General features: G+C 44.7%; 2 protein-coding genes across 2 annotated transcripts; one reads left to right on the plus strand and one right to left on the minus strand.

Moving 5' to 3' along the window:
- The first annotated feature begins 236 nt into the window (after positions 1-236).
- On the plus strand, positions 237-3,914 carry LOC123187658 (uncharacterized). The gene is made up of 6 exons (XM_044599576.1): positions 237-254; positions 2,125-2,259; positions 2,365-2,428; positions 2,515-2,565; positions 3,189-3,314; positions 3,603-3,914. The coding sequence occupies exons 1-6, from the start codon at positions 252-254 to the stop codon at positions 3,671-3,673; spliced, it is 450 nt and encodes a 149-aa protein (XP_044455511.1). The 5' UTR covers positions 237-251; the 3' UTR covers positions 3,674-3,914.
- On the minus strand, positions 3,787-4,702 carry LOC123187657 (zinc finger A20 and AN1 domain-containing stress-associated protein 9-like). The gene has a single exon (XM_044599575.1). The coding sequence runs from the start codon at positions 4,353-4,355 to the stop codon at positions 3,885-3,887; it is 471 nt and encodes a 156-aa protein (XP_044455510.1). The 5' UTR covers positions 4,356-4,702; the 3' UTR covers positions 3,787-3,884.
- Between the last annotated feature and the right edge of the window lie 7,513 nt (positions 4,703-12,215).

The raw sequence follows: 12,215 nt of genomic DNA on the forward strand, positions 1-12,215 counted from the left end.
TTTGCTATTTTACAGTCGAATGTTTTGCAATTCGTTATCATTCAAATTGGTGTTCGTCCATTCCAACACGGAGATTCGTGCTGGTTTATGTTTTTGTTCGGCCTTGTTCCTGGGTCCGGGTTTTTTGTCGGGCGCGGTTTTCTCTTTGCCCGTTACCACCCCATCTCTGTTTGGCTTTTGTCCTGTTTGAATTTGGGGGCAACTCGAGCAGCGCTGGAGCGGCTCCGTAGAGGAGGCGATTCTTCCTGTCCATGGTGATTTCAAGATCTTCCGCCGCTCGACCTTGATTTCTCTTCCCTTTCTCTTCGATCCTCGACTGTCACGGTTGGTTGTTCCTCTCTCTCTCTCTCTCTCTCTCTCTCACGTGTGCTTTTTGCTTCTGTTGGTTCTAGATCTAGGTGAGTTCATGTCGCCCTCTCGCCATGTTGGTCGCTGGAGATGCGTGATTTGTTGTGTTAGCCATCTGGTGTAGCCGCTGGTAGGTATGTTTTCTAGGTCTTCTGGCTGTTTGTGGTCGTCTCCCCGCGCCCCTGATGTAGTTGTAGATGCAGCGGTTGTTTCCCTTTGTCTCGTGTCCGCGGTTTGTCAGAGTTTTGTGGGATTTTGTAGATGCAGCGTGCGGGATTCTGTAGATGTACTTGTAGGTGCGGGATTCCGCGGTTTGTTTCCTGCTCTCTCTCATGTTCTAGTGCTTCCTGCTCATATATAGTTATTTTTAGTCCCTGAATTATCTCCTGAAGATGTAGTTTTGAGATGTAGGTGTGCAGTTTCCCTTGTGCCATGTGTTTTTTACCCTAGGTTTTTGTCTAATTTTGTCTTCAAGCGGGCATGTAATTTCAGTCTAATTACAATGTAATTTGTCCCAGCCTTTTCAGTGTAATTTACTCAGTACTTCAATTGTAATTTGTCATGGGGTTTGAGTGGATATACAATGTTATTCTGAATGTAATTACAGTGTAATTTATCTCAGCATTTCAATGTAATTGGTCCCAGCCTTACAGTTTACCCAATGTTTCCAGTTTAATTTGAGTCTAGTTACAGTGTATTTTGTCCCAGTCTTACAGTGTAATTTACTCAATATTTCAAGTGTATTTTTTAGTCTAATTATAGTATAATTTGTCCTAGCCTTTCTGTGTAATTTACTCAAATTTTTACTGTAATTTTTGTCGTATGATTTGAGTGGATTTACAGTGTTGTTTGAATGTATTTACAGTGTAATATATCCACAGTGTAATTTATCTCAGTACGCAATGTTTCCGGTGTAATTTGAGTCTAGTTAGTGTATTTTGTCCCAGTCCTACAGTTACTCAATTTTTCTAGTGTAATTTTTGAGTCTAATTACAGTGTAGTTCAACGCAAAAAAAATTACAATGTAATTTGTCCCAGCTTTTCAGTGTAATTTACTCAATTTTTCGACTGCAATTTTGTCGTATGATTTGAGTGGATTTACAATGTTGTTTGAATATATTTATAGTGTAATTTATCTCAGTATTACAATGTAATTTGTTACTCCCTTCGTTCGGAATTACTTGTCGTAAAAATGGATGTATCTAGACGTATTTTAGTTCTAGATATATCCATATCCGAGACAAGTATTTCCGAACGGATGGAGTACAATGTAATTTGTCCCAGACTTAGAGGGTAATTTACCTAATATTTTTCCAGTGTGATTTGTCATGGAATTTGAGTGGAGTTAGAGTGTAATTTTGAATGTAATTACAGTGTAATCTATCCCAGCATTACAGTGTGTCCCAGCATCTAAGTGTAAAAGGATTTGAATGTAATTATAGTGTAATTTATCCCAACATTACAGTATAGTTTACCCGATAATTCCATGTGATTTGAGTGGATTTACAGTGTAATTTGTGCACAGTAATTTTGTCTATATTTTCAGTGTAATTAAGTCCAGTTTGCTCAGTAATTTTGTTGGTTTCTATGTGTTTATTTAGCTAGTTTTCACTGTACTTTGCTTGCTTCAGTACTGTAGGGCTTTTCTTCAGCAATTTTTCACAGTAATTTGCATGTTTCAGCACTGTAGTATAGTGGATTTTACCTTTTAATTGGATGACTTTTACCGTTACTTAACTTCATTTCTTTTTTTTCCTCCTTGTGTTCTATTTATAGGTTTTAATGGGTAGGCTACAGAAAGCCTCTCATCAGGATGTTCCATTAGTATCATTTGTCAATAGTGCAGATTATGTGAGTGAACCTTTTGTGCCTAATAATTTTGCAGAAGATGGTTCTTATCCTAAGTCTCCGGTTGTTATTTATTTCTACTTCTCTTCTTTATTTTTATTTTCCTTTTTGTCTTTTAGTTTGATTTAATTATTTTGGTCTGTCTTATTTCTTATTTTTGTTTTGCAGGAACTATCTAGTGATGAAGGAGGGCTCGACATGCAAAGTTCTTTTGACGTTCTATCTGAATCAAGTGTGTTTTGTGTTTTCCTGCCCATTTTAATAATTTTGATTTTTGGTATTTACTTTTGGGTGACCCTTTTGTTTTCGTCATTTCAGAAAGTAAAATGCTTGAAGATGAAATTATCATCTGCTTCCAGGAGGAATGTGGTTAGTTCCCCGTAATTGTTAATTTGTTGTGTAATTCACGTTCTCAGAGAATGTTAATATGCTTGTAGACGATATTTCCTGTAGTAATTTGTTCTATATTTTAACTTCCTGGCATGTAATGTTTCTATTTGTTTGTTACTTTTTAGTGATGTAGGTACTTATGATTTTTTTTTAGTTATTTGCTATGGTGTTCTAGTTGTTGTCATTGTATTTTTCCCATATGTGTTTCACTTCTGTAATTATATCAGTTTTCTTCAAATTTGCACTGGAATTTCCTGGCATTTACACTGGAAATTTATTTGATACTTACAGTGTAATTATATCAGTTCTCTAGAAGTCTAATTTACACTGGAATTTCCTGGGATTTACAGTGTAAATTAATAGGTACTTACAGTGTAATAAATTCAACAATTTTTACAAGCCTAATTTACATAGTGATTTACACTGGGATTTCCTAGGATTTACACTGGAAATTACTAGGTACCTACAGTGTAAATACAACATATTTCAGAGTAGACAGCAAATTTTTCTGTAATTTCAGAGTTTTGCATTTTTCTAGTGATCAGCATAGTCTCCTGCTGTCTCTGGGTTTCCTTTTGTAAGTTGTTTCTCTAATGTAATAGGTGAAGCAGAGTCAAGGGATGAAAAAATGGTGAACCTGATGAAGGGGATCAAGATTATTTGCGGTAGGAATTTGTTAAGAGTGTTCCTGGCCTGTGAATCCTGTGATCCTCCTTGCTCCTGTCCAGGTACCTCCCCACACCTTCTCCTATGGCTATAAGATTCTGGATCTGCCATGGTACAGTTCTTTCATCTTCCTCTACCGCTTCTCCCATGGCGGAGTCTCCGTTTTAGGGTGTGCTAGGTGAGATCTGTCCAGGGAGAAATGTATGTGTAGGGCCGCTGGGATTTTTTCAGGGGTTTGGCACTTGCGTGAGATGCAAGTTCAAAGACAGCTGTGCGTTCTGTTTTGTGTTCAAGTGCCGGGTTGTGTTTATTCGGGTTTATTTCCTGACCCGTTTACTTTTGAAATACAGCTACATACAATTCGGACGGGGGTTGGTCTTGGACATACAAGTGGCATGTTGTTAGTAGTCAGAATTTTTGAATGTTTTCCAATTGTAAAACATTCAAACGCTAAATAGACACTCCCCAAAGATAAGATCGACCTTCTTCAACTTATATCGAGCTAGTGCTTGAAAGATCTAATTTAAGTACAGGAGAGACAGTAAAGCAAATGAGTAAGGACAGGCTACAAAGAAACTTTGCGAATGAGTAAACTAAAACTGTACATGTTTTCCAACTCTTCCTGCCTTCATTCATATCTTGTTGTGGAGCTTGGACGGCGCGACGAGAGGGTTCTGCTGCGCGATCTGCTCCCGGCCGACCTTCTTGTAGTCGAAGCCGCACGCGTGCCCGTCCACGTAGCGGTGCAGCGAGCAGAAGGTACCACCGCAGCGGCACGCGAAGCCCAGCAGCCCCACCTTCTTCTTGCACGCCATGCACCTGGTTGGCGCCGCCTTCTTCGCTGTCGCCTCCGCCGCCGGTGCCGCCTCAGCGGTAGAGTCCTTCAGGCTAACCGACTTCTTGAAGGCGAGGATGAGATCGTCGGCATTGATCTTCCCCTCGACGGCGGGGGCAGCCACATCTGTGGACTTGAGGTGGTTGCGGTAGCACTTTGAGCACATGCCCTTGGTCACCTCGCTCCCGTAGAACCCACAGCCGTTCGCGCATAGCGGCGGGCCACCACCGGCGGCGGCCTCCGTCGAAGACTCCTGCTCGTGCGCCATGTATCGCCGCTGATCCGATCGAGGATGGATCGTCTGGCGCTCGCGTATTACGGGAGTTTGTGAATCTCGCGTTTGTTGGTTGCCGTCGTGCGTGCACTGGGTGCTTCGTTGACGAGGGCCCTTGTGTGGCTTATAAAAGGCCAGGAACAAATCTGAGTCGTGCTCAGGAACCTTCCGCAGTTGATCTTTGAATCCACGCAGTGGCCTTTTCGGATTCCTTAACTGTGTCCCGATCCGAAGCCAAGCAGTTGTCAGATTTAGCGACGTAACGAGTGTAGTGTCCAACGTAAGGTGGATTTAGGGACGTTGCATGATCAGATACGTACATACTGTTAGCTCAATTTTGGTCATCCAACTCAACACGGAAGCGGCTCAGCATACAACTCCTCCCTTTTCCCAGTCTACAAGGAACTACGGAATCAAATGCGACGCCGACGAAGTGAACTACATTTTTTTCTCGAATATGCACGAGTGTAATATACTCTCTCCTTCTAAAAATAAGTGTCTTATATGTTTAATACTTCCTTTGTCCCATAATGTAAGACGTTTTTTGGCACTACTGGAGTACAACTTAGTACAAAATTGAGACACTTAATTTAGAACGGAGGGAGTAGAATAAAAGGGGAAAGAGCACCACCATAATTGAGTTTGATGTTAGTACATGTATGCCTCGCCGGACTACTCCCTATCCTCCCATCGTCCTACCACCGCAAGGAATACCCCGAGCTCTACTCGAAGAATACCCACTTGCTTCCACACCTTGTAATCACTCGCAATACATCGTAACACCTGCCGCGCACACGACATGGCATCATAAACACGTTGGTGTTCCGATGTTTTCATAGCTCCCACATGACTAGTAAACATATAGCATGTGTCGTCTTTGCTTGTTGACCAAGGTGCCCCCGCCTAATGCACCAATCCTTGATGTCGTTGGTACTTCGATCCTTCCATCGACCCCAAGGCCATGTAGACTTTAGTCCATATACTTCCCTAGCGAAGACATGGCCGGCAATAAGGTGGTTGATGATCTCATCGTGTTGGTCACAAAACCGGCAGGCGTCCTCATGCGGAAGGCCCTGACAAGCCAACCTATCGGATGTCCAACATCTGTCTTTGATTGCTAGCACCGCAAAAAAATCTGCAATGAAGCGGAGTCCGAGATTCCCAAGTGAACGTAGCAGTGGGCAACACGTCCATAGTCGCGAACTTGGCCGCATATGCAGACTGGCAGAAAACCGGCCTCCTTTCTCCCAAGACCAAGTGAAGACATCAGCCTGTTGTGGGTCGAGGACCACCCCAGCCACAAGCGGCCAAATGTGAAGGAATTGTTGTTGGTGCAATTGTCTTGCCCCTTAGGTTTTGAAGATTGTTGTCAAAAAGTAAGGGACTGATTTGTTTGCTAGTGCACACCAAGAGAAATAGACCCTGGTGTATCGAGAAGAATGCTATATTCTGAAGAGAAGTTTGAAGAACTTCATCGAGAAGTGTCTGCATTGCAGAGAAAAGATAGATGTGTTTCGAGAAGAAACCATACTAGAAGATTACGTGAATGAATCGACCCCTCAAAATATTGCTGAAGTGAAGCAATTCTGTCGCGGTGTGTTCGAAGAAGAATGACTGCAGTCAAGAAGATGGATGGCGAAGGAAAGACATATTATTTGTTTCATTGTTTCTTTTTCTTTTATTTGAGTCATAGGATCTTTGTATTACTAAGAGGGTTATGGTATCCGAGACTTAAGTCTGATGTGATGCTTAACCAAAACTTATGAAAAACTAAGAGAAATCTCTTTATGCTTCAAAAGTTTACTTGCCAACCTGATATCTCTTTGTACTAAAAATTATCAACAAAACAATCATATCCGGTCCGGCGACAAAACAATGCATTCCAGCAAATGATCTACACAACAATGCATATCTGGCTACAAAATTATGCATATCCGGCAAGTGATCTACACAACAATGCATATCCGGTTACAAAACTATGTATATCTGTCAAAATGATCTACAAAGCTATGCATATCTGGCTACAAATGATCTACGAAACTATGCATATTCGGCTACAAATCATCTACAAAACTATATATATCCGGCCAAACGATGTAGACATGTTAACAACTTACTTGCTCGGTGACTTGCGCACTACTTGGCCACCGTGCGATGAGTCACCTCAAGTGGCCGCAGTACTTTGACACGGCCTCTTGGATGGTGTACCATCGATGGTTGAGAAACTTTTGTTCACGGTTGCGGATGACTACGTCGAAGTAGGGCTCTAAATGCTTGTGTTCATGGAACCAAGTGTGAATGTTGGCCCAAAACGTTGTGCCCTTTCGCTTCGTGCCATGATCAGATCGAGACTAGTGGCCAACCATGTGTCACACAACAGCTCGTCCTCCCGCATTTTGAAGCTTTCTCCTCTACCCCTATTCTTTGGATCGGCAGCATCCAAATCATCATCCTCACCTTCCTCCTCCTCCTGCCATTTGCCGGCTCAATCATGTTGTTGTGTGTTCATGCCTGGATGGGTGAACGTGCCGGGTTGGGTGTAGCCCGACTGCGTGCTCGGCTGGATGAGTGCCGGACTGGGTGTACTATGCTCCCGGCTGGGAGTACGAGCCAGCATGGGTGGGCTCCGAGTCATCCACATGCATTTCCTCATAGCAACCTCCTCCGCCGCCTCCCTCGTGGATGATGTCGAACATATCCCTGCCAGCGTCGTCGTGCGTATGCCAGCTCGCCGGCTTTAGGCATACCAACGAACAACATGCGGGCACCCAGCTGCTCCACGCCCAGCGTCTGCATCCAGACAAGCTACGACGATGAACACTCCGAGAAAATCAACGACGCCGTGTTGACGTTGACGTTGACGATGAACGGCACATCGATGGTTGTCGGGGACTGCCTACCCAGCTGCTTGGTGGCATAGTAGTACGGAGTCTTGTAATGTTCCGGCCATGGCAACGTCTGCACGGTCGGCGAGGGTGGTTGTTGGTGAACGTAGTAATTTCAAAAATTTCCTACACACACACAAGATCATGGTGATGCATAGCAACGAGAGGGGAGAGTGTTGTCCACGTACCCTCGTAGACCGAAAGTGGAAGCGTTAGCACAACGTGGCTGATGTAGTCGTACGTCTTCACGATCCGACCAATCAAGTACCGAACGCACGACACCTCCGAGTTCTGCACACGTTCAACTCGATGACGTCCCTCGAACTCCGATCCAGCCGAGTGTTGAGGGAGAGTTTCGTCAGCACGACAGCGTGGTGTCGATGTCGATGTTCTACCGATGCAGGGCTTCGCCTAAGCACCGCTACGATATGATCGAGGTGGATTATGGTGGAGGGGGGCACCGCACACGGCTAAGAGATCAAGAGATCAATTGTTGTGTCTTTGGGGTGCCCCCTGCCCCCGTATATAAAGGAGTGGAGGAGGGGGAGGGGCGGCCCTCTCTATGGCGCGCCCTAGGGGAGTCCTACTCCCATCGGGAGTAGGATTCCCCCTTTCCTAGTAGAACTAGGAGCCCTTCCAAGTAGTAGGAATAGGAGGAAAGGAAAGGGAAGGGAAAAGGAGAAGGAAGGAAGGGGGCGCCCCCCCTCCCTAGTCCAATTCGGACCAGCCCATGGGGAGGGGTGCCGCCACCCTTTGAGGCCTTTCTCTCCTTTCTGTATGGCCCATTAAGGCCCAATACGAATTCCCGTAACTCCTCGGTACTCCCAAAAATAACCGAATCACTCGGACCTTTCCGATGTCCGAATATAGTCGTCCAATATATCGATCTTTACGTCTCGACGATTTAGAGACTCCTCGTCATGTCCCCGATCTCATCCGGGACTCCGAACTCCTTCGGTACATCAAAACACATAAACTCATAATATAACCGTCATCGAACTTTAAGCGTGCGGACCCTACGGGTTCGAGAACTATGTAGACATGACCGAGACACGTCTCCGGTCAATAACCAATAGTGGAACCTGGATGCTCATATTGGCTCCTACATATTCTACGAAGATCTTTATCGGTCAAACTGCATAACAACATACGCTGTTTCCTTTGTCATCGGTATGTTACTTTCCCGAGATTCGATCGTCGGTATCTCAATACCTAGTTCAATCTCGTTACCGGCAAGTCTCTTTACTCGTTTCATAACACATCATCTCGCAACTAACTCATTAGTTGCAATGCTTGCAAGGCTTATAGTGATGTGCATTACCGAGTGGGCCCAGAGATACCTCTCCGACAATCGGAGTGACAAATCCTAATCTCGAAATAGCCAACCCAACAAGTACCTTCGGAGACACCTGTAGAGCACCTTTATAATCACCCAGTTAAGTTGTGACGTTTGGTACCACACAAAGTGTTCCTCCGGTAAACGTGAGTTGCATAATCTCATAGTCATAGGAACATGTATAAGTCATGAAGAAAGCAATATCAACAAACTAAACGATCAAGTGCTATGCTAACGAAATGGGTCAAGTCAATCACATCATTCTCTAATGATGTGACCCCGTTAATCAAATGACAACTCATGTCTATGGCTAGGAAACTTAACCATCTTTGATTCAACGAGCTAGTCAAGTAGAGGCATACTACTGACATACTGTTTGTCTATGTATTCACACATGTATTATGTTTCCTGTTAATACAATTCTAGCATGAATAATAAACATTTATCATGATATAAGGAAATAAATAATAACTTTATTATTGCCTCTAGGGCATATTTCCTTCAGTCTCCCACTTGCACTAGAGTCAATAATCTAGTTCACATCACCATGTGATTTAACATCAATAGTTCACATCACCATGTGATTAACACCCATAGTTCACATCGTCATGTGACCAACACCCAAAGGGTTTACTAGAGTCAATAGTCTAGTTCACATCGCTATGTGACTAACACCCAAAGAGTACTATTGGTGTGATCATGTTTTGCTTGTGAGAAAAGTTTAGTCAACGGGTCTGCCACATTCAGATCCGTAAGTATTTTGCAAATTTCTATGTCAACAATGCTCTGCACGGAGCTACTCTAGCTAATTGCTCCCACTTTCAATATGTATCCAGATTGAGATTTAGAGTCATCTGGATCAGTGTCAAAATTTGCATCGACGTAACCCTTTACGATGAACCCTTTTTGTCACCTCCATAATTGACAAACATATCCTTATTCCACTCAGGATAATTTTGGCCGTTGTCCAATGATCTACTCCTAGATCACTATTGTACTCCCTTGCCAAAAACTGTGTAGGGTATACAATAGATCTGGTACACAGCATGGCATATTTTATAGAACCTATGGCCAAGGCATAGGGAATGACTTTCATTCTCTTTCTATCTTCTGCCGTGGTCGGGCTTTGAGTCTTACTCGGTTTCACACCTTGTAACACAGGCAAGAACTCTTTCTTTGACTGTTCCATTTTGAACTACTTCAAAATCTTGTCAAGGTATGTACTCATTGAAAAACTTATCAAGCATCTTGATCTATCTCTATAGATCTTGATGCTCAATATGTAAGCAGCTTCACTGAGGTCTTTCTTTCAAAAACTCCTTTCAAACACTCCTTTATGCTTTGCAAAATAATTCTACATTATCTCCGATCAACAATATGTCATTCACATATACTTATCAGAAATGTTGTAGTGCTCCCACTCACTTTCTTGTAAATACAGGTTTCACCGTGTGGCGCCCCCGATTCAATCGTCCACTAATCATACACGCAAATGTGTACGTCAAGATCAAGGACTCACGGGAAGATATCACAACACAACTCTACAAATAAAATAAGTCATACAAGCATCATATTATAAGCCAGGGGCCTCGAAGGCTCGAATACAAGGGCTCGATCATAACCGAGTCAGCGGAAGCAACAATATCTGAGTACAGACATAAGTTAAACAAGTTTGCCTTAAGAAGGCTAGCACAAACTGGGATACAGATCGAAAGAGGCGCAGGCCTCCTGACTGGGATCCTCCTAAACTACTCCTGGTCGCCGTCAGCGGGCTGCACGTAGTAGTAGGCACCTCCCGAGTAGTAGTAGTCGTCGTCGATGGTGGCGTCTGGCTCCTGGGCTCCAACATCTAGTCGCAGCAATCGGGTATAGGAAAGGGGAAAAGAGGGAGCAAAGCAACCGTGAGTACTCATCCAAAGTACTCGCAAGTAAGGAGCTACACTACATATGTATGCATTGGTATCAAATGGAATAAGGGTATCATATGTGGACTGAACTGCAGAAAGCCGGAATAAGAGGGGGATAGCTAGTCCTTTCGAAGACTACATGTAACACCCCGGATGTAACTTTCCCAATTTGTACTCCAACTCTTGCCGTTTCCGGCGTTAAGCTATTTTTATTTCCTCGGGTTCGGGTCTTTGTCTCCGTGTGTTGTTATCGTTGTCATGCATCTCATATCATGTCGTCATGTGCATTGCATTTGCATACGTGTTCGTCTCATGCATTCGAGCATTTTCCCCGTTGTCCGTTTTGCATTCCGGTGCTTCGTTCTCCTCCGGTGGTCATTTCTAGCTTTCTTTCGTGTGTGGGGATTAAACATTTCCGGATTGGACCGATACTTGCCAAGCGGCCTTGGTTTACTACCGGTAGACCGCCTGTCAAGTTTCGTACCATTTGGACTTCGTTTGATACTCCAACGGTTAACCAAGGGGCCGAAAAGGCCTTGTGTGTGTTGCATCCCAACACCCCCTCCAATTTGGCCCAAAACCCACCTAACTCTGCTCCATCATCTAGAGCGTTCGATCACGATCGCGTGGCCGAAAACCGCACCTCATTTGGACTCTCCTAGCTCCCTCTATGGCTATAAATAGATCCCCTCCGTTTTCGGATCTCCTTCCTCCTCAAAACCCTAAAAAACGCTCCCGCCGTCTCCGGACATGTCCGCCATCCGCCGGACGTCTTTGCACCGCCACCCGCAGCCAATGGGCGCGTGACACGTCACCGCCGCCGCCGCCACTCCCGTCGGCCCGCCCAGGCCCGAGGCGGGCCCTCTCCCGCGCCATCCGGGCCACCTCGCCCGCCCGGCTGCGCCGCCTCGCCCGCCCGGCCGCTCGCCCACTCCGCCGCCACGCGCCGCCGCCGCCGCCTCCACGCGCCGCCGCCATCGCGCCGGCCGGAGCCGCCCCGGCAGCCGCCTCCCCGACCTCCTCCGGCGACATCCCGCTCCGGTCGTGAACAGTGCTCGCCAAAGTTTGCCTCGTTTTGCGTGCCACCAAACCCTAGATCCAGATCTGGGAGGTTGTTTTTTTCCTAAGTCCTTGAAATTTCAGTCCATGTGCACATGTTCGCGGCTCTGTAACTTTGCATCCGTAGCTCCGATTCATGCATATAGCATATCAAAATGTTCATCTCAGAGAGTACATCATTTCATTCCATTGCATAATTTTCATTTGAGCTCATCTTGATGCCCTAAATGCTGTTAGAAGAGGGCTACTTGAGTTATTTGTCAGATCTGCTACTCCGTTTAGCACTTTTGTCATTTTTGCCATGATTATTGTGTGCATGATATGCCCGTGAGTTCTACATGTCTTTTGTTAAGGGTTTTGTCATCTCTACAGAGGTGCAACCCATGTATTTTTAGGATGTGTGTAGTGACTTGTGCAAGCTTACAAAATGGTGCACTTGCTAATTCTGTTTTCAGGGACTTAGTGATTTCACTAAGTCCTGGAGCTGTTTATCTCATGATGCCATATGTTCTTGTTGTTTCCTAGTGATCCGTGCCTCTTTTGAGGATGATCAGTAAGGGAGTTCTGTTCCTATTGTAGTGCTCTATCCATCCATGTCTTTGTTTGCAATTATGGAGCATCCTAGCTTGAGTCAATCAAGCTCTACTTTTGCTACTTTGTGAATCTG

The sequence above is a fragment of the Triticum aestivum genome, chromosome 2A, assembly GCF_018294505.1.
Source record: "Triticum aestivum cultivar Chinese Spring chromosome 2A, IWGSC CS RefSeq v2.1, whole genome shotgun sequence".
Lineage (NCBI taxonomy): Eukaryota > Viridiplantae > Streptophyta > Magnoliopsida > Poales > Poaceae > Triticum > Triticum aestivum.

What these genes read in the sequence shown, in the direction of transcription:
- LOC123187658 (XM_044599576.1), top strand. An exon ending in GTTCTTATCCTAAGTCTCCG is followed by an intron (nt 2,260 to 2,364) that starts GTTGTTATTTAT and finishes TTTGTTTTGCAG; the next exon opens with GAACTATCTAGTGATGAAGG. An exon ending in CTGCTTCCAGGAGGAATGTG is followed by an intron (nt 2,566 to 3,188) that starts GTTAGTTCCCCG and finishes CTAATGTAATAG; the next exon opens with GTGAAGCAGAGTCAAGGGAT.
- LOC123187657 (XM_044599575.1), bottom strand. Translation starts at nt 4,355, where the DNA reads ATGGCGCACGAGCAGGAGTCTTCGACGGAGGCCGCCGCCGGTGGTGGC.